Here is a 24,801-nt window from a genome sequence, read left to right as displayed (position 1 = left end):
ATCCTAATCAAACCATTAGCATGTTGGGCTTCATATATAGCAGTGTAGAGAACAAAAACAAAGAGGCAATTAAAATGATTAAGCTACAGCTAGAGCACCATGCTCAGTTTTAGGTACCCATTCATTCATCAGGATAATATGCGGGTTGGAAAACTATAGTTTTTAAAAAAACTACGGTTCTGGAAATGTTCCCCCTGGAGCAGCGTTAGCGGTTTAAATGGTTCTTTTCTGATTTTAAATAATAATGGGTCATTGATGGGAGTGAAAAGGGAGAGGCCATCTCCTCTGGTTGAGAAATCAGTGACAAGGAGTAAGCAATAAAAGTAGGTGTGAGGAATGATGATGAAATAAATTTCTTAATGCAGAAAGAGCATAGAATGTTTTGCCAGAAGGAGTGGTTGAGCCAGAGAGCATCATGCACTTTAAAAGAAAAGATAAAGACTCAAGTAGATATGGCTTTGGGGGGAAAACTGGGCATGTGATTAGTTTTGGATTACTTGAGTTGAGCAGAGCTGACATGGACAAGATAGGTCCAATTGGGCTCCTCCGGTTGATTAATCTCTAGGGCTGTCTATGAGTATGATTGTTCTAGCCAGCAATTAATAAAGCGGGTGAAAGCAAAAGCTGCTTTTGTACCACCACTTCTACATGAACAGCAATGGATTCAGAAGTGTGGCACAAAGTGAGAGCCAGGTTGTGTAAGTGACAAAGGATATCTGCTTTTAAACTGGTTTTGTCAACTGGTGTAAGCAAAGGACAACAAAAAAGTAAACTTGCTGAATTTGGAAAGTTCACAGTTCAGAAATTCAACTTAAAAAAAACATTTCAGTCACAGCTTCCAGAACTCATCGTGGAAAACCTCTTCCTCCTGTGTCTTGCTTTAGAGGCTTTCACACTGTTGGTAACGAGATGGCTTGGAGTTTTACTTGCCCAGAAGTAAAGCTACTCTTCTTTATTTGGCCCACTGGTTCAGCTCAAAGAGAGTTTGGCTAAAATGAACAAAAGGGAACAACTGCACCACTTGCCATTTTAAGGAAAAGCATTTTTGGTAGTCTGCCTTTTCACTGGTGTCTGAAATGGGGAACCAAGAATTCAATTTGTGAACCGTAATAGTTTGTTACCTCATCTGCAATCTCAGAATGTTATTAATAATAATAAGTGCTCACAAACTTGCTCAACATGAAAGCAAACTGTTTCGGTCCTGTTCTATAGAACTGATGAAAATCACTGGTTTTAATTGTAATTAATTTACTGTACTTTGCTCAACATGAAAGCAAACTGCTTCGGTTCTGTCCGATAGAACTAATGAAAATCACTGGTTTAATTGTAATTAATTTATTGCACTGTTAGTGTTTCTATTAAATCACTCACTTTAATTTTAAATGAAAGGCCATTGTACAGCAGTTTGTCAAAGTCAATTCTGCTCTAAAGGCAAGTACTATTAACAGTTTCACAATCAGGCTTGAAGAACAATACTACAACAAGGGGCAAGTGAGTGCAGTCTCTTTAATCTCAGTGAAACATGCTCATTCAATCCATTTAGGAACTGACATCAAGGAAACTAATGGCAAAAAAGAAAATTTAAAACACTTTCTCAGAGATTGTAACATTTATTAGCCACTGCTTTATTGATTTAATTAAATAATTCACAACAGTTTCTGAAACAAAAGAAAAGGATTGAAACCAGGTTCAGATGACAGAAAAAGAAACAGCAAGTCCAGTATACATATAAAAGTGGTTTGTAAAGATTACCAAAAAAATGAATGTAAATATGGAAGAAGTAAATTCAGGACAGGTATTAGAAAAGCTTCTCTACTAAAATAGATTTTTGAATTCATATATTATTTGAGAAAGTTAAGCAAAATCTAAATCAGATCAAACACAGTGGGACTATTAATGTGCTGAGGGCTAGGCTTCAATGTTCAAAATGCCTTTTTCCTTCCCAGACTGTTCTTTCATTCTTCTGTGTTTAACTGGCCAAATGGCCACTCAATTAGCAACGTTTTTTTTATAGAATAAAAGCCTTTTAGTTAAATGAATTCACAGTAAGCCAGAGTAGTTCAATTTGGATACTATTTTGCAGGATAGAAATCGAAACAATGCAGGAAAAATTAAAATTGCAAAGCAGATCGAAAGAATAAAAAGGCACATAAAGAAGGGTATTTTTCATAGCTCATTGGATAAATCTGGTGTAGTCCAGTCTCTTGAAAAGAAAAATGCTTAACATTAGCAGGTATAATGCAGAGTCAGTACACGTACTGATCTATCACCGGCATGAAGCCAGCACAGAACTTAAAAATCACTCTGCCAAGAGAGCTAAACAAGCTGTGCAAAGATATTTTTCCTATTTGCTGGAATAGTCAATCTCATGGGCATAAATGCCCAATCTTGGATAACAATCCGCTCCTGGCTTTCAGTGTCTGTCATATCAGCAGTTCACGAAATATCTGCTGCAACACCATCGTCAAATGAAAAGGCATCTGCTGCAACATCTACAGCACATCATCCCGGCCGAGGAGTCCCTCAGCCAGATGTAGGGGGGTTTAAATTGTGTCAGAATTGGTGCTTGCAGTGTTCTATTGCTACATCTCCAGTAACCTGACAAATGTAACACATATGCAAACGTATTAAGGGAGGCAGTGATGGCCAAGGGGTATTGTCACTGAAATAGCAATCCAGAGGCAAGGGTTCAAATCCCACCATGGCAGATGGTAAAATATGATATTAGGTGGCACAGTGGCTAGCAGTGCTGCCTCACAGCGCCAGGGACCAGAGTTCAGTTCCGGCCTTGGGTTACTGTCGGTGTAGAGTTTGTACATTCTCCCAGTGTCTGTGTGGGTTTCTTCCGGGTGCTCCAGTTTCCTCCCACAGTCCAAAGATGTGCGGGTTAGGTGGATTGGCCATGCTAAATTGCCCCTTCGTGTTCAGGGATGTGCAGGTTAGATTATAGGGATAGGGCATGGTGGATGAGTGAGTGGAGCTAGGTAGGATGCTCTTTCAAGGGGTCGGTGCAGACTTGATGGCCGAATAGCCTCCTTCTGCACTGTAGGGATTCTATAATTACATTATATGAACTGTAACAATGCTATTACAGGTTTTGAAAGAAATAATCTATCCCTCATTAACAAAAAAGTCTATGTCCAGTATATACCCTGAGCTAATATGGCTGAAACTGGTCATTTAGGACATTGAAATGCACACAAAAGCTTCACATTAGAGGAACAGAAGCAAACAGCATCACTCCTTAAACACTTGTTATTTTAGTAGCTTGCACGTAGAGACACAGCTTTTTATAGAACATGCTCCAGTTTATCCTGCCCTACTTAATTGCTGCCAATTGTATAGGGCATTTACATGGCAGGCAACTAACATTTCAAACCTCATACCATTCAGTACAGAAGGGAATTCAGGTCAGCTTGCTAACATCTACCATGTCCACCAAGACCAGACTGACTATATATAGAAAGCTATGACCAGAATTTTATAGCTGTCAAGCTGTGCTATACACTTTCCTCAACTAGTCACCAATAGAAACAGTCCCAAACCTGCAGGGTAACCTGCACCAGCAACATTAATGGAGAGAGAATTGGATAGGTTTCTTCATACAGTTATAGTTCTCTCCTGTTTAGGTTAAAAACTTAATCTCTTTCCTCAATACACATTTCCAGGAACCTAATGTAGCAATATTACTGGATTTGCCACTCCCAGTTCTGAAACTGGCAACCCTTCAAAGCACTGACTAAGGTTGGTACTGCAGTCTTTTTTCTGCTGGAAAAAACAATTTGCATTAGAATATTTATAGGCATGCTCTTTATAGTTCCCCACTCGACAAAAAAGGAAATGCAGATACACAGTTTGCCCATTATAACTCCCCATGCTTTCCTTAACTCATACATTTATACCAACCGGGGTATTGGCGAGACCAGCCCAGTCCACTCCCTCACAATGACTATTGGCTAATGATTGAACGGTGTGGCATGAAGTCATACTGACGTGGAAAACACAGATTCAAACTCATCTGTGTGCAGTTAGCTGGTCTCAGACACAAACACCATGGAAATTGAGCTGGATAGGAGAGGGGACAGGTAGCATATGACTGGGTTTCCTGCATTCGACAGTGGATCTAACCCGGACAATCCTTAGCCTGGGATACTGGATAAAAGAGGTGAAAGGCATTCCGTATCACTGAAATTCTCAACTTTGATGACGTTAAAAATAAATTGAAAAAGAGGTTTGTGTTTCAAAGTAGGTCCTGCAACAACCGGTTTTGATTATGTTGGTATTAAAGTTTAAAAGCTCATTTTTTTGTTTTTCCTACTCCATTCAATCGCTTAATTATTTGGTTACCGAGCACTTGACATTTTAGAAAAATCCAAATTGTTAGTTTGTGAACACTCTAAAACCATTCTAATACTATTTTTAAAAAATGATTATTTTCATCACTTGCAATGATTTTCATTCCCCCTTGCATGAATTAATTTTGGTTTTGATTCCTCCTAGCATATGTTTACTTTAAAAAGTGCCTGAACGAAAAATGATTCATCAATGTAAAGGGGCATTTCCCTATGAGACACAATCTGCTTATTCGGCAAACTGCTTGTGTGATGCAAGTCATTTCCATCCCTTACCAGTGAACTTAGATTTGAAATAGACGTTCAAACTAGATACATGTTGCTAAAATGCGACATGTTTTAAAAAAATGTTTTTAATTGTAACCAGTACAAGTATTTTGAAGTGTTGCAAAGAGTCGAGAAACCAGTTAAAAAGGCTTACGGGATTCTGGACTTTATAAATAGAGGTACAGTACAAAAGTAAGTTATGATAAACTGACATGAATCTCTGTTGGCCACAGCAATACTGAATCTAATTCTAGGCACTGCAATTTTAGAAAGATGTGAAGGTTTGAGGGAGGGTGTGGAAAAGATTTATGAGAATAGTCTCAGAATGAAAAACTTCTGTTAAGTGGATAGATTGGAGAAGCTGGTGTTATTCTCTTTAGGAGAAGGTTGAGAGAAGATTTAATAGAGATATTCCAAACCACAAAGGGTCTAGATAGAGACAAACAGCTCCAATTAGCAAAAAGGTCAAAAACTAGAGGACACCAATAAAATGTGAGGCCTGTAGTCTCACTGGACTAACACTCCAGAAGCTTGTGCAACTTTGGTTCAAATCCCATCATGGCAGTTAGTGGAATTTAAATTAAATTAATAAATCTGGAATTAAAAGTTATTCTCCATAATGGTGACCATAAAGCTATTGTCAATTTTTGTAAAAACCCAAATGATGTCCTAATCTCTGTTAAGGAAAGAAATCTGCTGTCCTTGCATGATCTGGCCTGTACGTGACTCCAGACACACAGCCCTGACTCTCAACTTTCCTCTGAAATGGCTTAACAAGACACTCAATTCCATCAAACCACTACAGAGAAGTCAAAAAGGAATGAAACCATGCAGACCACCTAGCATCGACCTAAGCATCAGAAATGACAATGGCATACCCAACATTGTCGATGTTGCAAAGTCCTCCTTACCAACATTTGGGGATTTATGCCAAAATTAGAAGAACTATCCCACAGGCCAGTCAAGAAATACCCTAACACTGTCCGTAATGTGTGATTCTGTGAGTACTACTATGTCTGAGACATTAACACCCCTTTCCCACTGACAGGACAAGCCCACCAGAGGTGGCAACATAGTGGTATACAGTTGGGAGAGAGCTGCTCTGGGAGTCCTCGGCATTGATTCAGTACCAAATGAAATCTCATGGCAGGAGGTCAAACATGGGCAAGGAAATCTGCTACTGATTACCAACTACTTACTGCTCCCCAAACCGCACCCCATTCCTCTCCCCACCCCCAGCTGAAGAATCAGTACGCCTCCATGTTGAACGTCAATTGGAAGGAGCACGCGTGGGTGGCAAGGGCACAGAAATGTACACCAGGTGGTGTATCATTAGTGCTCATCATCAAGAGTGTAGGTGCTAGACAGAGCTTGCAGCAGACGATAAGGGAATTAACAAGAGGGAAAATTTACTTGACTTTATCACCACCAATCAACCTGCTGGAGATGCATTTGTCCTTGACAATATTGCTAGGACTGGCCACCACACAGTTCTTTTGTGGAGACAAAATATCATCTTCACATTGAGGATACCCTCCATCGTGTTGTGGGGCACTACCACGTGTTTAACCACAATCGATCCCATACATTCTTTACTTGGGGGGTTCAACCCTGGTTCAGTGAAGAGTACAGGAGAGCATGCCAGGATATTGCAATTATTGTACTGAAGTCAAAGCTAGTTATGGAACAAGACAAAAAGAATAATCCAGAGAAAGAATAACTTCATTGGGATAAGAACTGATTTGGGCCAAATAAAACTGGAGTCAAAGGTTTATATCACAGTCACGATACATTCCCTTGAAAAGGAAAAGTAGGGCAAACAAATCCAGATTTCTCTGGATGGCAAAAGAGATTGAAATTAAGATAAGGAAGAAAAAGTCTATTTATGACAAACGTCAGACAGAAAATCACTCTGAATATAGAAGAGGAAAGTTAGAAAAGCAAATAAGAGAAACAAAAGGGAAAGAATGGAAAGAGACAGGCAATTAACACAAAGGGATTCCTAAAGACTTCTTTCGAGAGGCATATAAATAGCAAAACAGTGGTAAGAGGAGGAGTAACGCTCATTCGAGACCAAAAAGAGGATTTATGCATGGAAGCGGAGGGTATGGCTGAGATATTAAATTATTACTTTGTATCGGTCTTCCTTAGACTCAGGGGTGCTACCAGAGGACTGGAGAATTGCAAAAATTACACCCTTGCTCAAAAAAGGGTGAAAAGGTAGGCCAGCAATTGCAGGCCAATCAGTTTTCACTTTGGCGGTGGGGAGGTTTCGAGAAACAATAATTAGGGACAAAATTAAAAGACGCATGGTCAAATATGGGTTACTTATGGAAAGCCAACATGACTATTTGACTAACTTGTAGGAGCTTTTAGAAGAGGCAACAGAGAGGGCTGTTGAAGGGAAAGCTTTGACGTGGTGCACATGGACTTCCAAAAGGCACACAACAGACTTGTGACCAAGGTTAGCTCATGGAATAAGAGAGAATGTAGCAACATGGATATGAAATTAGCATGATAGGAAACAGAGAATGGTAAATGGAGGAAGGTTTGTAGTGGAGTTCCCCAGGAGTCAATGTTGGGACACTTCCTTTTCCTGATATATATTGACCTACACTTAGGCACAATTTCAAAATTTGTACATGATATCAAACTTGGAAGCACTGTCGCCTGTCAACTGCGAGGAGGATAGAGTAGGACTTCAAAAGTATGTAGACAAGTCAGTGGAATGGGTGGACAGTTGGCAGATTAAGTTCAATGCTGAGAAACATGAATTATTTTGGCAATAAGGACATGGACGAACAACATAAATGATGAGGGGCCTGGGTGTGTAGGCGCATAAGGTGGCAGGAGTGGTTGAAAAAACAGAGCATCCTAGGCTTTATTAATAGGGACATAAGGATACAAGAACAAGGACATTATGTGGAAATGCTATAAGACATAGTTAAGTCTCAGCTGGAGTATTATGTCCAATTCTGGGTGCCGCACTTTATAAAGGATGTGGAGAAGTTAGGACAGTTTCCATTGAAGAAAAGGCTGAAAGGAGATTTGATAGAGATATTCTTCCTTGAGGGGTCTGGACAGAGCAGAGAGGAGAAACTGTTCACAGTCATGAAAGAACTAAGAAAACGAGCGCACAAATTTAAAGTAAATGGCAAAAGTAAAACTGACATGAGGGGGAAAAAAGATCACGCAGCCAGTGAGTATGGTGGAAGTAGGTTCAATTGAGGCATTAAAAGGGGAATTAGATGGTTATTTGAAAAGGAACATGTGCAGGGTTATGAGAAGAAGGTAAGAGAATGACACTGAATGAGTTGCTCATTCAGAGAGCTCATTCAGGAGTCGGGTCCACAAATATCCCCATCCACAAGGATCGAGGAGCTCAGCAAGCAGTGAAAAAGACAAGGCTGAAGCATTTGCAACAATCTTCAGCCAGAGGTTCTGAGTGGATGATCCAGTTTGACCTTTTCTGGAGGTCCCCAGCACCACAAATGCCAGTCTTCAGCCAATTCAGCTCACTCCACATAATATCAAGAATGGCTGAAATCACTGGGTACTGAAAAGGCTATAGGCCCAGACAATAATCCAGCAATAGTACCGAAGCTGCCCACTTAGCCAAGGTGTTCCAGTACATTTACCACTAACCAGCAACTGAACTGGACTAGCCATATAAACACTACAACTACAAGAGCATGTCAAGAGGTTGGAAATTCTGCGGCAAGTAGCTTACCTGCTGATTCCCCAGAGCTTGTCCATCATTTACAAGAAACAAGTCAGGAGTGTGATGAAATACTCTCCAATTGCTTGGGTTAATGTAGCTCCAACAACAGTCAAGAAGCTTGACATCATAAAAGGACAAAGCAGCTCACTTGATTGGCACCCAAGCCACCACCTTAAACATTCACTCCTTCCACCACCAGCACATTGTGCGCATCATCTACAAGATACACTGCAGCAACTATCACCACATGCAAGTTCCCCTCCAAACCACACACCATCCTACATGGAACACTACTCGCTGTTCCTTCACTATCGCTGGGTCAAAATCCCTGAACTTCCTGTCCAGCAGCACCATGGGTGTACCTACACCGCATGGACTGCAGCAGCTGAAGAAGGGGATTCAGCATCATCTTCTCAATGGCAATTTTGGGATGGCCTAGCCAGCAAAGCCCACATACTGTGAAATAATAAATTAAAAAGTTAAATGAGTAGAAATATTTTTGCACAGTAAGTGATTAGGGTCACCTTTTAGTGTGGTGGAAGCAGATTGGGGCTTTCAGAAGGAAATTGGAAAAACATTTGATAAAGAGTAAGCACAGACAGAATCGGCTGAAAGGCCTCCTCCTGTGCTCTGAACATGTAATATCCCTTGTATCTTTTCTTGGTTACTGCAATTCTTGATGCTTTTTGAGAGTGAGTTAATTGATTGTGCTTAAAGTAAACAGGTGAAACCTGTTACATCATGTTGGATTCAGGTGCCTAAAAAAAGGTGTGTGAAAGCACTAAAAACAACTGAGTCCAGCTTCTCCTGGCTAAGAAAGGTACTGACTCAGCTCTACTCAGAAACAAATATGTATTTGGTTTAACCTCACCAGTAGAGAGGAAGGAGAGTAACATAACTACTAGAAATAATGCATTTCTAATTAAGCTATTAGGAACCAAAAACCCGATGACAAATACCCTTTGGGGTATACAAGTAGAGCAGCTGCACAGCTCATGGCAACAAAGTATCTTAGATGAATTGTCATGAATCTTATGCACAGAACTAGAAACAGTGCATAGTATAAATGGAGCATGCTCCACAGCACCAGTAGGTAATGCACTGTTCCCATGAATTATGGAAATTACCAAAATGAAGAAAACAATGTAGGTTGGGGAAAGAAAGTACAAGTCGTCTGGTGATGCTAGTTTTATTATGGGCTAAGAGTAGAAATTTGTTGCAAATCAGTTGTTGAGGACAAGCTGTTCAGGAACAATTTATACAAGACCTCAACAGTAAATATTTTGGTGACATTAAAATGTATTTTGGGTCATGGCTTTAAGACTTACCTGTAAAGCTAATTTAGAATCAGGATCAGTCAACAGTCCAGCAATTAAGTTCAATTAATTTTCAACCACATGCACAAAGAACTAAACCCAGCATTTACAGAAAATATTATGGCCAAGGGGAAAGTCCAGTGATTTATTTTGGGTCTGTATACAAGTTATAATTCTGCAATAGTTCTGCAACGGCTTCCGAATGGAATCCGCAGTGGCATCTGCCTCATTTATACTGTAGGAGGAATTCCATAAAGTGTAAAAAGAAAGCTGTGCATACACATAAATCATTTTTCTGGGATTTCATTTCTGACTGCCTGGTCTTTTCTGATAACTGCCTGGCAACTGGAAAACCACATCAATAGCCTTTACAGGTAGGCAGTGTTCAGGCTGCCTCTGACGGGAAAACAAATGGTAACAGCACCATTGCATACACTGCTGTATTGTTGTTCACTGCCACTTGCGAGAAACGGGATAAAATTCCCTCTCAGGTGGAAGTCTCCAGAGAGTTGTGCTACTTTATTTTTTTAACCACTGCAGAAGCTGCAGCCTGTATATATCAAACACGGAACTCCATGAAACTAATTTAGCTTTTTCCTTTGGCAACAAAATATACCGGGCAGAATTCTCCGACCCCCCCCCCCCCCCACCGGCGGAGAATCGGCGGCGGCATGGTCGGAGCGGTGCCGGTCAGGGTATGCGCCGACTCTCCAGCCCGGGCCGGCGTGCCGATTCTCCTGCCCACATGGGCCGAACAGCTGTCACGAAAAATCCGAGTCCCGCCAGCGCCGTTCTAACATCCTCTGAGCCGGCGGGACCTCGCCGTTGAAGGGTCCGGGGGCGGCCTAGCCCGCGATCGGGGCCCACCGATCGGGGGGCCGGCCTATCTGGCTGGGGGCCTCCTTTCCTCCGTGCTGGCCCCTGTAGCCCTGCGCCATTTGGCGTCGGGGCCGGCATGGGGAAGAAGGCCACTGCTCATGCGCTAGTTGCCGCCGGCCCAACTGTGCATGCGCGGACCCCGCGCGCTGGGTTCACGCTGGGATCAGCAGCTGGTGCGGCGTGGGCCACTCCAGCGCCGTGCTAGTTCCCTGTGGGTCGGAGAATGGGGTTGCGGAACGGGCGCCGAAGTAAAACACTCCCGTTTGTACGCCTGCATCGACACTTAGCCGCCCGATGGGAGAATCCCGCCCACTATGTTTTCTTTCTTTTGCACACATGGCACTGTAGCATCCTCACTGCATGGTAAATAAGGGTGCTGCTACTTCTGGAGGTTCCAATACCTGTGCTTTTTGATCACATTTACAACACGCACTGCCAGCACAACTAATTTCCTGAGTCTTGCACAATGGGTAGTAATCTCAAATAGATGCCACAGAACCAGTGAGATGGAGTGCCACTGGAAAGTACCAACAAGCTGGTAACAGCTTTTCCCTTATTCATCCGTATGGACTTTCTTCGAGCCTTGAGGTTGTCTGGTGGTCAGAAAATGAATTCAGTCGGCAGCCTGGGAACCTGCTTTTGCAGTTATTTTTGTATTGCTCCAATGGTATGAATTCTGTCTCACAGAATAAACAGGATAGATTTCACTGCACCACAAACATTACTTTAAGAAGTTATTCCTCAAAATAATGACAAGGAGGTTAATTAAGTAGGCTGGGGGAGTGAGACAGTTAAATTATGGGACATTTTAAAATGGTGAATTCAGCTGCTTCATATTGTTAGGTTCAATTAATGCCATTTGATTGAGTCGGAAGCCAAGTCAGGCAGTGAGGGATTCAGTTCCAATTATGGGACATGAGCAAATAATCTGCAGGGATCCACAATGCAATATCATGAAAGCATTCAATTATCAGAAATATTGCCTTTTAGATGAGATATTAAAACATGCCCTCATTTACTGACTTAGACAAGTATGAAATCCTATGAGCAGGGAATTTTCCTGATGCCCCACCCAACGTTCTCCAGTCAACCAATGTCACCAACAAAAACACTATCTAGCCATTTTTTCATCTGCTGTTCATGGGACCTTGCTCTGGATAACTTGGCGGACATGATTGCTAAAATAACATCAATGATTACAACCAATAGGATTATATTTGAAGCACATATTTTAAGGCATCATGAGTTTTGTGAAGATAGTGGAAGTCCACATCAAGTTGAATAAAAGAAGCAATGGTTTATTCATAAAGCTTCAGGTACACTGCTCCCGGTGATCCCAACTGGCTGACCCTATATACAATAACGATTAAGCTTCCCCCGCCCCCATATTCCGCAAGGGACAGGGGGAATACAATCGTCCCCACCTCCTAAGTCCAGTGCGGATGTAGGTTATGACAATGAGACTGTGATCAGTTCTATACAAAGGCAGGTTCTTTGTTTATCGCACAACCCAAGAGTGCAACTTGAAACTTTATTAAGTTCAGTTCACTGACATTGTCCAGCTCAGTAGGTCCTAGCCAGTTTCCCAATTAAATCAACATGAACTGTGTAAACAAAAAGATATAAAATCGGTGTAATCAGAAATAGACAATAAGCCTATAATCCTATTTTATTAATGTAGTTCCAATGGTTAAAAAAAGGCTCCAATAACCTTGCAGTCATAATTAATTAAAGTTTCTTTTTGCCCAATCCTAAGCTATTGCATTCCCAACCTGTCTGCAGGTTGTAACACAGTCGACGACACCAGCATCCTTCAATGCCTTTCCATTGTCATCCAGTTGGGTTTGGACTGCATGCGCCTGGTTTAATTTCTATCTGTCTAACCGTAGCCATGGTATCATTTGCAACGGCAGTTCTACTTACTCCTGTAAGGTTTGGTTAGACCACACTTGGTCCAGTTCTGGTTGCCTCATTATAGGAAGGATGTGGATGCTTTGGAGAGGGTGCAGATGAGATTTACCAGAATGCTGCGTGGACTGGAGGGCATGTCTTATGAAGAAAGGTTGAGGGAGCTAGGGCTTTTCTCACTGGAGCAAAGGAAGAGAGGTGAATTGATAGAGGTGTACAAGGTGATGAGAGGCATGGATAGAGTGGATAGCCAGAGACTTTTCCCCAGGGTGGAAATGGCTGTCACGAGGGGACGTAATTTTAAGGTGATTGGAGGAAGGTATAGGGGAGATGTCAGAGGTAGGTTCTTTACACAGAGAATGGTGGGTGTGTGGATTGCCCTGCCAGCAGAGGTGGTGGAGTCAGAGTCATTAGGGACATTTAAGCAACTCTTGGGACAGGCACATGGACAGCAGTAAATTGAAGGGGTGTAGGTTTGGTTGATCTTAGATTCGGATAAATGGTCGGCACAACATTGTGGGCCGAAGGGTCTGTACTGTGCTTTCTATGTTCTAATACATCTGCTGCCTCCCTTGGCCTCCTACTTCTCATCTACATATTGACCCTCTGCAACATTATCCAAAAACAGTTTTTGACGAGAGCCAGTTCTATGTCACTCCACTTCTCCACAAGTGCTAAATTATCAGACTGCTGGGCTGAAATTCAGTTTTAGGTGAGCAGAAAGTTCCTCCAATTAAATGTTGGAAATATCAAAGCATTCATTGCCTTCTTGCACCACAAACTCCATCCCTCTCCCTGGCAATACCATGAGGTTAAACCAGACTGTCTGCATCTCTGGTGTTATATTTGACAACTTCTGATCACATATCCACACAATCATGGAGACTTCCCATTTTCACTTCCGCAATAACGGCCTGACTCGGTCATCAGCTGCTGAAATTCTCACCCATCCCTTTGTTACCTCTAGACTGGAGTAGTTCAATGCACTTAAGCCAGCATCCCATGTTCTTCTCTTTGTAAACTTTGAGGTCATCCAAACTCTTCTGCCCATGTCCATTAAGTCACGTTCACCCATCAGTCCTGTGGTCACTGACTTACACTGGCCTTGAGCAATGCCACAGTTAAAAAGTTCCATTTTTGTTTTCAAATCCCTACAATGACCTTGCTCCTCTTTGTCCATTCTCATTCAGCTGCACAATGAGATTTCTGTGCTCTTCTAATTCTGGCCTTTTCAGCATCCCATTTTAATTACTCCAATTTGTTGCCATGCTTTCAGCTGCCTTGGCCCCAAGGTCTGGAATTCCTTCCCTAAGCCTCTTCATCTATCTTTCCTCCTTAAAATTTGCCCCTTCGACCAAGCTTTTAGCCATCTATCTTAATATAGTCTTGTGTACTTTATAACATTCCTAAGAAGTATCTTGGGGCATTTAATATTAATGGTGCAGGCGCGGCACGGTGGCACATCGGTTAGCACTGCTACCTCACGGTGCTGAGGACGCGGGCTTGATCCCGGCCTTGGGTCACTGTCTGTGTGGAGTTTGAACATTCTCCCAGTGTTTGCGTTGGTCTCACCCCCACAACCCACAGATGTGCAGGCTAGGTGGATTGGCCACACTAAACTGTCCCTTAATTGGAAAAAAGAGGATTGGGTACTCTAAATTTAAAAAAATAATAGTAATGGTGCTATATAAATACAAGGATATTTACCACATTGAAAAAAATGGTGCTTATAATTAAGCACTTGCACTCAGAACACCAGTGTTGACGTGAGGTAGGTATAGCTGGTGCAGAATTTCCCCAGTTTTGTGTAAGCAACACAATGGAGACCACAATAGTTATGCTTCAACAGCCGAACACAGACATACCAGTATTAGCTTTAAGCACTGCAATTCACTTTCATTAGCATGCCAATGTGCTATAGTGAAAAATCAATATAAAAACCTTTTCTTGCCAAATCAAACAAGCATCTTTACAAAATGGGAGAGGAACAATGATAAAGTACACCAGTTGCCAAACAAGATTGAACTTTAAGTCGCCTGTTCAATTGAGGGAGGAGGGGGCTGTTTCAGTGTCAGTCTTAATTTTTTTTAAAATCAAGGTCAAGGGTGTAACACGTTTTTAATATTCATCTGAAACCCTGAATGAACTAAATGAGGAAATTCTTGCCATTTTCAATATAATTAAAACCCTTCACACAATCTGCATCAGCAATTTTATTCCAGATACTTATTGCCCCTTCTCAAATTGTCAGATGCAGAACAACCAACTAGCTTCTGATTTGCAACACTATTAGCATAGGCAGAATAGATCAGTCACATGTTGCTAGAAAAGAAAATAGATTCATAATCAAGTTAAGAAAGGAAAAAGGAATAAGTTAGATGGTTAAATAAAGCTGACCATTTCAAGAGTTTGGCACAGATCAAGGCCAGTAACTTGAGAGTCAAAGAAAAAAAGAACTTGAGGGATCACAATACATTTTTGCAAAGTAATCCTGTGGAACCATCAACAAGAGTAGCAACGTAAAGCATACCAAATATCTGAGGTGAGACTTCCTCCAGGATGTAATGTAAAAGCAGTATTAGTTAAAGCTATATTTACATGCATCAAGATCATGCTTATGGTGCCAGCTCCCTCCCTTGTTTAAAAAAAACATCAAGGCCTTTGTGAATCGTAGCAAGTTTAACTCTGGTAGTAGCTGGATGTACAAGATGTGCACATCAGGTGCCATGAACACATGTCTGAGTGGAGTAGAAAAGCAGCTAAATCATAGAAATTAAGATTACCATTGTGAACTGAAAGAGAGTGAGTGAGAAAAACAGAGTGTGGCAAATAACACAATGAGAAAGGCACTTTCTCAAAACGTTTTACAGCCACTGAAATACTTTTTGAAGTGCAGCCATTGTTTCCATGCAAGCAACCAACAGTGATACCAATTTGAATCTCACTCGATCCCAGTAACTTACAGGATAATGACCAGATGATTTGACAGATGAATAGATATTGGTCAAAACACAAGATAAGCTCGCTTGTATTTTTTCAAATAGTGTCAAAAGCTGGTAGCTTCAATAGGAAAGCAGCTCCTCAAACTGCACTGGTGTCAACCTAAATTATGCACTTCTCCTATGAACCCAAGGCATTCTGACTCAGAGGCAAGATGACTCACTTAGGCAAGGCCCACATCTAAGTTACAAATGGAGCACAGGTAAAGGTCTGATAAATTTCAGCTGAAGTGTGGATCAATCTGCACCAAAGCAAACTACCTTTGTCGTGCTAATGATTAGAATTCTAGAACATATCTTTATGAAACAATTAATGAGCTCTCACAATGTCCTGATCTTTTAATTCCTCAGCCACCAAAGTGGTCATTGATGTGCTGTGCACAAATTCACAGAACTGTTACAGAGCAAAGGAAGTCATTCGGCCCATCGTGTTTTCACCGGCTCTCTGAATGAGCATTTCACTTAGTGCCATTCTCCTGCCTTCTCCCTGTAACCCTGCACATTTGTAACTTTTCAAATAATAATCCTTACAGGTCCCACCTTTATTAACCCCCGACTCTAAGCTAAACTAACCCCCCCCCCCCCTCCCCCTTCTGCTGACGATTAATTTTCCGCAAAGAAGTCGACGACCGGTTGCCACCTCCGGGCGAACCCGAACATTGACCCTCTCAAAGCGAACCTAATTTTCTCCAAACAGAGAAAGCTAGCCGTGTCCAATAGCCAGGTCTCCGACTTCGGGGCTTTGAGTCCCTCCAAGCTAATAATATCCGTCTCCTCATCCTTTGAACTATTCTCATTAATCTTTTTTGCACTCTCTCCAATGCCTTCACATCCTTCCTAAAGTGTGATGCCCAGAACTGGGTGCAATATTCCAGCTGAGGCCAAACTAGTGTCTTACACAAGTCCAACATAACATAGCCTTCCTTTCTTTTGTACTCAATGCTGCTATTAATAAAATCTAGGATACTGTATGCTTCATTGACCATGCTCTCAACCTGTCCTGCCACCTTCAAAGATTTCAACACATATATACCCAGGTCCCTCTGCTCCTGCACTCCCTTTTAGAGTTGCACCCCTTATCTTATATTGGCTCTCCAAATTCATCCTCCCAAAATGAATCAGCTTATATTTCTCCATATTAAATTGCATCCACCACCTGCCCACCTATTCCAACGTGTCTATGTCCTTTGGAGCTCTACACGATTGTCTTCACAGTTCACAATGCTTTTAAGTTTTGGATCATCTGCAAATTTTGACATGATGCCCTGTACAAGGTCTAGGTCATCAGGAAAAGCAAGGGTCTGGACATTGACTCCTGGGGAATTCTACAACAAACTTTCAACCAGCTTGAAAACATCTATTAACCACTGCTCTCTGTTATTTTGGAGATATTAGCCAATTTTCCAGCAAAGGTTTAAAAAAAAAAAAGATTAGGTGAGGTTATTGGGGACAAGACCGTGGCGTGGGCTTTTAAGTAGGGTGCTCTTTCCAAGGGCCGGTGCAGACTCGATGGGCCGAATGGCCTCCTACTGCACTGTAAATTGTATGACTCTATAATTAACTGTCTGAAATGTTTTTGGAAATTTTAATAACTTGAAAGACATTTTTATAAAATGCTTGCTGTTTGTTCCTCAACATTGACTAGTAATGGGTAGTCAGAGTACCTCATTTCTACTGTGATTTCAAAACAGGAGGCTTACACATGGAAGATTCTTTACAAAGTGATTAGTGGAGGGAGGGGAAAAGGATTAGTGGGGATGGAAAATGTTTCCTCACAAAGTTAGGAAAAGGGAGGGCCAGACGTTCTTCGCACATGCTCTTCTTGGAAGATCAATTAAGAAGTGGCATTAGGTGTTAAGTATGTAATTTCTACTCAAATTCAGGGCAGCATTTTGGAAAGATGGCTCAGTTTCTCTCATAGAATTTACAGTGCAGGAGGCCATTCGGCCCATCGAGTCTGCACCGGCTCTTGGAAAGAGCACCGTACCCAAGGTCAACACCTCCACCCTATCCCCATAACCCAGTAATCCCACCCAACACTAAGGGCAATTTTGGACACTAAGGGCAATTTATCATGGCCAATCCACCTAACCTGCACATCTTTGGACTGTGGGAGGAAACCGGAGCACCTGGAGGAAACCCACGCACACACGGGGAAGGCGTGCAGACTCCGCACAGTGACCCAAGCTGGAATCGAACCTGGGACCATGGAGCTGTGAAGTAATTGTGCTATCCACAATGCTACCGTGCTGCCCGATGCATTACTCAATGCATTAATATTTCGTATTTAACTGAATTAACAAGACATCGATATGATAGCAACGATTACTGCAAGTGTGGGTTAAACCAGGCCAGCAGATGTGTGTAATTGAACACGTCGAATTACAAGATCAATGCTGTAACTCCAACACAAAGATTTAAAAGGTGTGCTGTGAAAGTAATAAGTTACTAGGCACTCTACCCAGCCAGTACACACTTTATGCACGGTTGGAAAAATCAATTTAGAGTATTTTGTACTTACAGAAAGTTGATCTCATTCTGTGAAATCACCGCATTTTCAGAGAAGTAAGGAGTCATCTTCGCGCCATAGCAAGAACACCAGCTCGCGACGTCTGCCTTTCCCTCGCTCAAGATAGCGTCCAGAGTCATCTGGACACTAGGTAATCGAATAAATGGTTTTGTTTTTTTAGAAGCTACCTGTCCTTAATTGCGCATTTGACCTCAAAGAAACAATCATTTAAAATGTTCAAATCAAATCAAATCTCGTTGACTTCTTGGGAGGACTGAAAGTCAAATCGCTTGAAGGAGTGAACAGATACACTGTCCTGTAGGTTAACGAAGGAGGACTATTTATGTTTTGTGGGTGGACTGGATTACTTTCTCGTACTGAGTGCAAGCGAAACTGTGTGTGCGTGTGGAAAGCGACGGCACTTTCTCATGTACTAAGTGGGGAGCTCGGGCTGTGTGGACAGTCTCAGCCCCTTCAGCTCTCTCTGCCTGTGGCGCTGCAGTTAATCGCGCTGAATCACATGGCTCGGCGGTTCATTTCGAAACGTGTTATGAGATTAGGTTTTGTGGAATTGCTCACTTGTATCTAATCCTCTCCTCTCCTATTCCGCTCCCCGTATGTGTCTCTCCCCTGCCTCTTAGCTCCCTCTATAAATCCCACGCTGATCTCGCAACTTCTCCGCTCTCATTTCCCGGTCAGCTGGTTCACAGCTGCAGCGCACTTCCTCCATCCAGCCAGGGGACACCCAAGGGTTTATCAGACAGCCAAGAGGCAGCAGCATTGCAACCACATCAAACAAATTGCAAAATCTCGAAGAAATAAAATCCCCCACGCTTCCTGTTTATTTTTTATCCTTAAATGGCCCCTTGACGCCAAATTAGAATAAGTTAATTTTCTTAGTACAAGAAAGCCTTCACGTATAAAATGCAACCAGTAATCCTTTAAGCATTGCATTTAATAGAGAAGTAAGGCTCAATAAATTGTATATAGTTTAAACAAAAGCAATTCTTTAATCTCTATTTTAAAGGGGGCAGCAGTGCGCCAGGGATCTGGGTTCAATTCCAGCCTTGGGTGACTGCGTGGAGTTAGCACATTCTCTGGTTTCCTCCGGGTGCTCCGGTTTCCTCCCACAAGTCCCGAAAAAGGTGAATTAGACATTCTGAATTTTCCCTCCGTGTACCTGAGCAAGCCGGTGAGAGTGGTGACTAGAGGATTTTCACAGTAACTTCATTGCAGTGTTAACGTAAGCCAACTTGTGACACAAATAAAGATTATTATTATTGTCTGCCTGGGTTTCTTCTGGGTGCTCCGGTTTCCTCCCACAGTCCAAAGATGTGCAGGTTAGGTGGATTGGCCATGCTAAATTGTCCCTTAGTGTCTAAAAAAAACAGGTTAGGTAGAGTTACAGGGATAGGACAGAGGCCTGGGCGGGGTGCTCCTTTGGAGGGCTGGTGCAGACTCAATGGGCCAAATGGCCTCCTTCTGCACCGTAAGGTTCTATGATTCTATTCTATATCCTTTGCCTTTCTGACCACAATCCTTGGGGACCAGCTGAGAGGTAGGTCTCATGGAAATTTAACTCGCCTTTATCTCTTATGACTATCTTCAGCTCTGCTTGGCGACCCAGCTGAAATAAGCAGCATATCTCCTGTGAGATGACACATGCAAGTATCAAATAATGGGAATTGAAACTGGTTCTTACCACAATTTTCTATTTCACTTATGTACATTATATTTATATTTCTACCAAAAGAAATTAGTCTGATTTTCCCAAAAAGGTAGTGAGCAAATGCATTGCCTGGTGTGGTTATGACTGCATAGCGAGAAAGATAACTAATGATAAAGAATATATAGAACATAGAACAATACAGCGCAGTACAGGCCCTTCGGCCCACGATGTTGCACTGAAACAAAAGCCATCTAACCTACACTATGCCATTATCATCCATATGTTTATCCAATAAACTTTTAAATGCCCTCAATGTTGGCGAGTTCACTACTGTAGCAGGTAGGGCATTCCACGGCCTCACTACTCTTTGCGTAAAGAACCTACCTCTGACCTCTGTCCTATATCTATTACCCCTCAGTTTAAAGTTATGTCCCCTCGTGCCAGCCATATCCATCCGCGGGAGAAGGCTCTCACTGTCCACCCTATCCAACCCCCTGATCATTTTGTATGCCTCTATTAAGTCTCCTCTTAACCTTCTTCTCTCCAACGAAAACAACCTCAAGTCCGTCAGCCTTTCCTCATAAGATTTTCCCTCCATACCAGGCAACATCCTGGTAAATCTCCTCTGCACCCGCTCCAAAGCCTCCACGTCCTTCCTATAATGCGGTGACCAGAACTGTACGCAATACTCCAAATGCGGCCGGACCAGAGTTCTGTACAGCTGCAACATGACCTCCCGACTCCGGAACTCAATCCCTCTACCAATAAAGGCCAACACTCCATAGGCCTTCTTCACAACCCTATCAACCTGGGTGGCAACTTTCAGGGATCTATGTACATGGACACCTAGATCCCTCTGCTCAGCCACACTTTCAAGAACTTTACCATTAGCCAAATATTCCACATTCCTGTTATTCCTTCCAAAGTGAATCACCTCACACTTCTCTACATTAAACTCCATTTGCCACCTCTCAGCCCAGCTCTGCAGCTTATCTATATCCCTCTGTAACCTGCTACATCCTTCCACACTATCGACAACACCACCGACTTTAGTATCATCTGCAAATTTACTCACCCACCCTTCTGTGCCTTCCTCTAGGTCATTGATAAAAATGACAAACAGCAACGGCCCCAGAACAGATCCTTGTGGTACTCCACTTGTGACTGTACTCCATTCTGAACATTTCCCATCAACCACCACCCTCTGTCTTCTTTCAGCTAGCCAATTTCTGATCCACATCTCTAAATCACCCTTAATCCCCAGCCTCCGTATTTTTTGCAATAGCCTACCGTGGGGAACCTTATCAAACGCTTTGCTGAAATCCATATACACCACATCAACTGCTCTACCCTCGTCTACCTGTTCAGTCACCTTCTCAAAGAACTCAATAAGGTTTGTGAGGCATGACCTACCCTTCACAAAGCCATGCTGACTATCCCTGATCATATCATTCCTATCTAGATGATTATAAATCTTGTCCCTTATAATCCCCTCCAAGACTTTACCCACTACAGACGTGAGGCTCACCGGTCTATAGTTGCCGGGGTTGTCTCTGCTCCCCTTTTTGAACAAAGGGACCACATTTGCTGTCCTCCAGTCCTCTGGCACTATTCCTGTAGCCAATGATGACATAAAAATCAAAGCCAAAGGTCCAGCAATCTCTTCCCTGGCCTCCCATAGAATCCTAGGATAAATCCCATCAGGTCCCGGGGACTTATCTATTTTCAGCCTGTCCAGAATTGCCAACACCTCTTCCCTACGTACCTCAATGCCATCTATTCTATTAGCCTGGGGCTCAGCATTCTCCTCCACAACATTATCTTTTTCCTGAGTGAATACTGACGAAAAATATTCATTTAGTATCTCGCCTATCTCTTCAGACTCCACACACAATTTCCCATCCCTGTCCTTGACTGGTCCTACTCTTTCCCTAGTCATTCGCTTATTCCTGACATACCTATAGAAAGCTTTTGGGTTTTCCTTGATCCTTCCTGCCAAATACTTCTCATGTCCCCTCCTTGCTCGTCTTAGCTCTCTCTTTAGATCCTTCCTCGCTACCTTGTAACTATCCATCGCCCCAACCGAAACTTCACACTTCATCTTCACATAGGCCTCCTTCTTCCTCTTAACAAGAGATTCCACTTCCCTGGTAAACCACGGTTCCCTCACTCGACGCCTTCCTCCCTGTCTGACCGGTACATACTTATCAAGAACACGCAGTAGCTGATCCTTGAACAAGCCCCACTTATCCAGTGTGCCCAACACTTGCAGCCTACTTCTCCACCTTATCCCCCCCAAGTCACGTCTAATGGCATCATAATTGCCCTTCCCCCAGCTATAACTCTTGCCCTGCGGTGTATACTTATCCCTTTCCATCATTAACGTAAACGTCACCGAATTGTGGTCACTGTCCCCAAAGTGCTCTCCTACCTCCAAATCCAACACCTGGCCTGGTTCATTACCCAAAACCAAATCCAACGTGGCCTCGCCTCTTGTTGGCCTGTCAACATATTGTTTCAGGAAACCCTCCTGCACACACTGTACAAAAAACGACCCATCTATTGTACTCGAACTATATCTTTTCCAGTCAATATTTGGAAAGTTAAAGTCTCCCATAATAACTACCCTGTTACTTTCGCTCATATCCAGAATCATCTTCGCCATCCTTTCCTCTACATCCCTAGAACTATTAGGAGGCCTATAAAAAACTCCCAACAGGGTGACCTCTCCTTTCCTGTTTCTAACTTCAGCCAATACTACCTCGGAAGAAGAGTCCCCATCTAGCATCCTCTCCGCCACCGTAATACTGCTCTTGACTAGCAGCGCCACACCTCCCCCTCTTTTGCCTCCTTCTCTGAGCTTACTAAAACACCTAAACCCCGGAACCTGCATCATCCATTCCTGTCCCTGCTCTATCCATGTCTCCGAAATGGCCACAACATCGAAGTCCCAGGTACCAACCCACGCTGCCAGTTCCCCTACCTTGTTTCGTATACTCCTGGCATTGAAGTAGACACACTTCAAACCACCTACCTGAACGCTGGCCCCCTCCTGCGACGTCAAATCTGTGCTCCTGACCTCTATACTCTCATTCTCCCTTACCCTAAAACTACAATCCAGGTTCCCATGCCCCTGCTGCATTAGTTTAAACCCCCCCAAAGAGCACTAACAAATCTCCCCCCCAGGATATTTGTGCCCCTCAGGTTCAGATGTAGACCATCCTGTCTGTAGAGGTCCCACCTTCCCCAGAAAGAGCCCCAGTTATCCAAAAATCTGAAACCCTCCCGCCTGCACCATCCCTGTAGCCACGTGTTTAAATGCTCTCTCTCCCTATTCCTCATCTCACTATCACGTGGCACGGGCAACAACCCAGAGATAACAACTCTGTTTGTTCTAGTTCTGAGCTTCCATCCTAGCTCCCTGAAAGCCTGCCTGACATCCTTGTCCCCTTTCCTACCTATGTCGTTGGTGCCAATGTGGACCACGACTTGGGGCTGCTCCCCCTCCCCCCTAAGGACCCGGAAAACACGATCCGAGACATCACGTACCCTTGCACCTGGGAGGCAACATACCAAACGTGAGTCTCTCACGCTCCCACAAAATCTCCTATCTGTGCCCCTGACTATAGAGTCCCCAATTACTAATGCTCTGCTCCTCTCCCCCCTTCCCTTCTGAGCAACAGGGACAGACTCCGTGCCAGAGGCCCGTACCCCATGGCTTACCCCTGGTAAGTCGTCCCCCCCACAAGTATCCAAAGCGGTATACTTGTTTCTCAGGGGAACGACCGCAGGGGATCCCTGCACTGACTGTTTTTTCCCAGTCCCTCTTACAGTTACCCACCTATCTCCAATCTTTGGTGTAACTAATTCCCTGAAGCTGCTATCTATGACCCCTTCTGCCTCCCGAATGATCCGAAGTTCTTCCAACTCCAGCTCCAGTTCCCTAACTCGGTCTTGGAGGAGCTGGAGATGGCAGCACTTCCTGCAGGTAAAATCAGCAGGGACACTAACTGCATCCCTCACCTCAAACATCCTGCAGGAGGAACATTGTACTCCCTTCCCTGCCATTCCTCTAACTTTCTACCAAGATCTAGCTAACAACTAAATTAAATTTTTATAAAAAATAATAATAATATAATAAAAATATGGTACTTACCTCAGACCAATGGGTTTTATTATTAGGTTAGAGGAGGAGGGCGGGTGGGAGACACTACACGTGTAGTGTCTCGGGTTTCCTCTCCACCAGAATTTATTGGTGAGGGTCTTCCCAGACGTCCGCGGGTCGACTTCCTGATCCCGCCTAAAAAACTAATTTAAAGAAAAGAGAAAAAGTCTCAGCTCCTGCTGAAACTGACTCACCAATCACCAGCTGCTCTCACGCCGCCGAAATCGACTGGCCTGCCCCTGCAAAGAGAAGTGCTTTTAAAGGTTGACTTACCTCCCAGCACCCTCCTTCCGCAATGCTCCCGCTGAAACTGACTAACCAGCTGCTCTCACGCCACCGAAATCGACTGGCCTGCCCCTGCAAAGAGAAGTGCTTTTAAAGGTTGACTTACCTCCCAGCACCCTCCTTCCGCAATGCTCCCGCTGAAACTGACTAACCAGCTGCTCTCACGCCACCGAAATCGACTGGCCTGCCCCTGCAAAGAGAAGTGCTTTTAAAGGTTGACTTACCTCCCAGCACCCTCCTTCCGCAATGCTCCCGCTGAAACTGACTAACCAGCTGCTCTCACGCCGCCAAAATCGACTGGCCTGCCCCTGCAAAGAGAAGTGCTTTTAAAGGTTGACTTACCTCCCAGCACCCTCCTTCCGCAATGCTCCCGCTGAAACTGACTAACCAGCTGCTCTCACGCCACCGAAATCGACTGGCCTGCCCCTGCAAAGAGAAGTGCTTTTAAAGGTTGACTTACCTCCCAGCACCCTCCTTCCGCAATGCTCCCGCTGAAACTGACTAACCAGCTGCTCTCACGCCACCGAAATCGACTGGCCTGCCCCTGCAAAGAGAAGTGCTTTTAAAGGTTGACTTACCTCCCAGCACCCTCCTTCCGCAATGCTCCCGCTGAAACTGACTAACCAGCTGCTCTCACGCCACCGAAATCGACTGGCCTGCCCCTGCAAAGAGAAGTGCTTTTAAAGGTTGACTTACCTCCCAGCACCCTCCTTCCGCAATGCTCCCGCTGA

At 43.4% G+C, this 24,801-nt stretch overlaps 1 protein-coding gene across 4 annotated transcripts in view; it reads right to left on the bottom strand.

Annotated features, from left to right (window-relative positions):
• LOC140386851 (protein phosphatase Slingshot homolog 2-like) overlaps positions 1–24,801 on the bottom strand; it is a 202,651-nt gene that overhangs the window by 72,402 nt on the left and 105,448 nt on the right. For 2 of the 4 annotated variants that reach the window (XM_072469618.1, XM_072469619.1), the window contains exon 1: positions 17,964–18,601. The exons of the other annotated variants lie outside the window; for them this stretch is intronic. In XM_072469618.1, the coding sequence (XP_072325719.1) occupies positions 17,964–18,091 (128 nt within the window). In that variant the 5' untranslated portion in view covers positions 18,092–18,601. Of the gene's footprint in view, positions 1–17,963; positions 18,602–24,801 lie in introns of those variants that run through there. 4 annotated transcript variants of the gene reach the window in all.

Source organism: Scyliorhinus torazame, chromosome 12, assembly GCF_047496885.1.
Source record: "Scyliorhinus torazame isolate Kashiwa2021f chromosome 12, sScyTor2.1, whole genome shotgun sequence".
Lineage (NCBI taxonomy): Eukaryota > Metazoa > Chordata > Chondrichthyes > Carcharhiniformes > Scyliorhinidae > Scyliorhinus > Scyliorhinus torazame.
The sequence above is the reverse complement of the archived record's forward strand: the minus strand, read 5'-3'. Positions and strand labels throughout refer to the sequence as shown.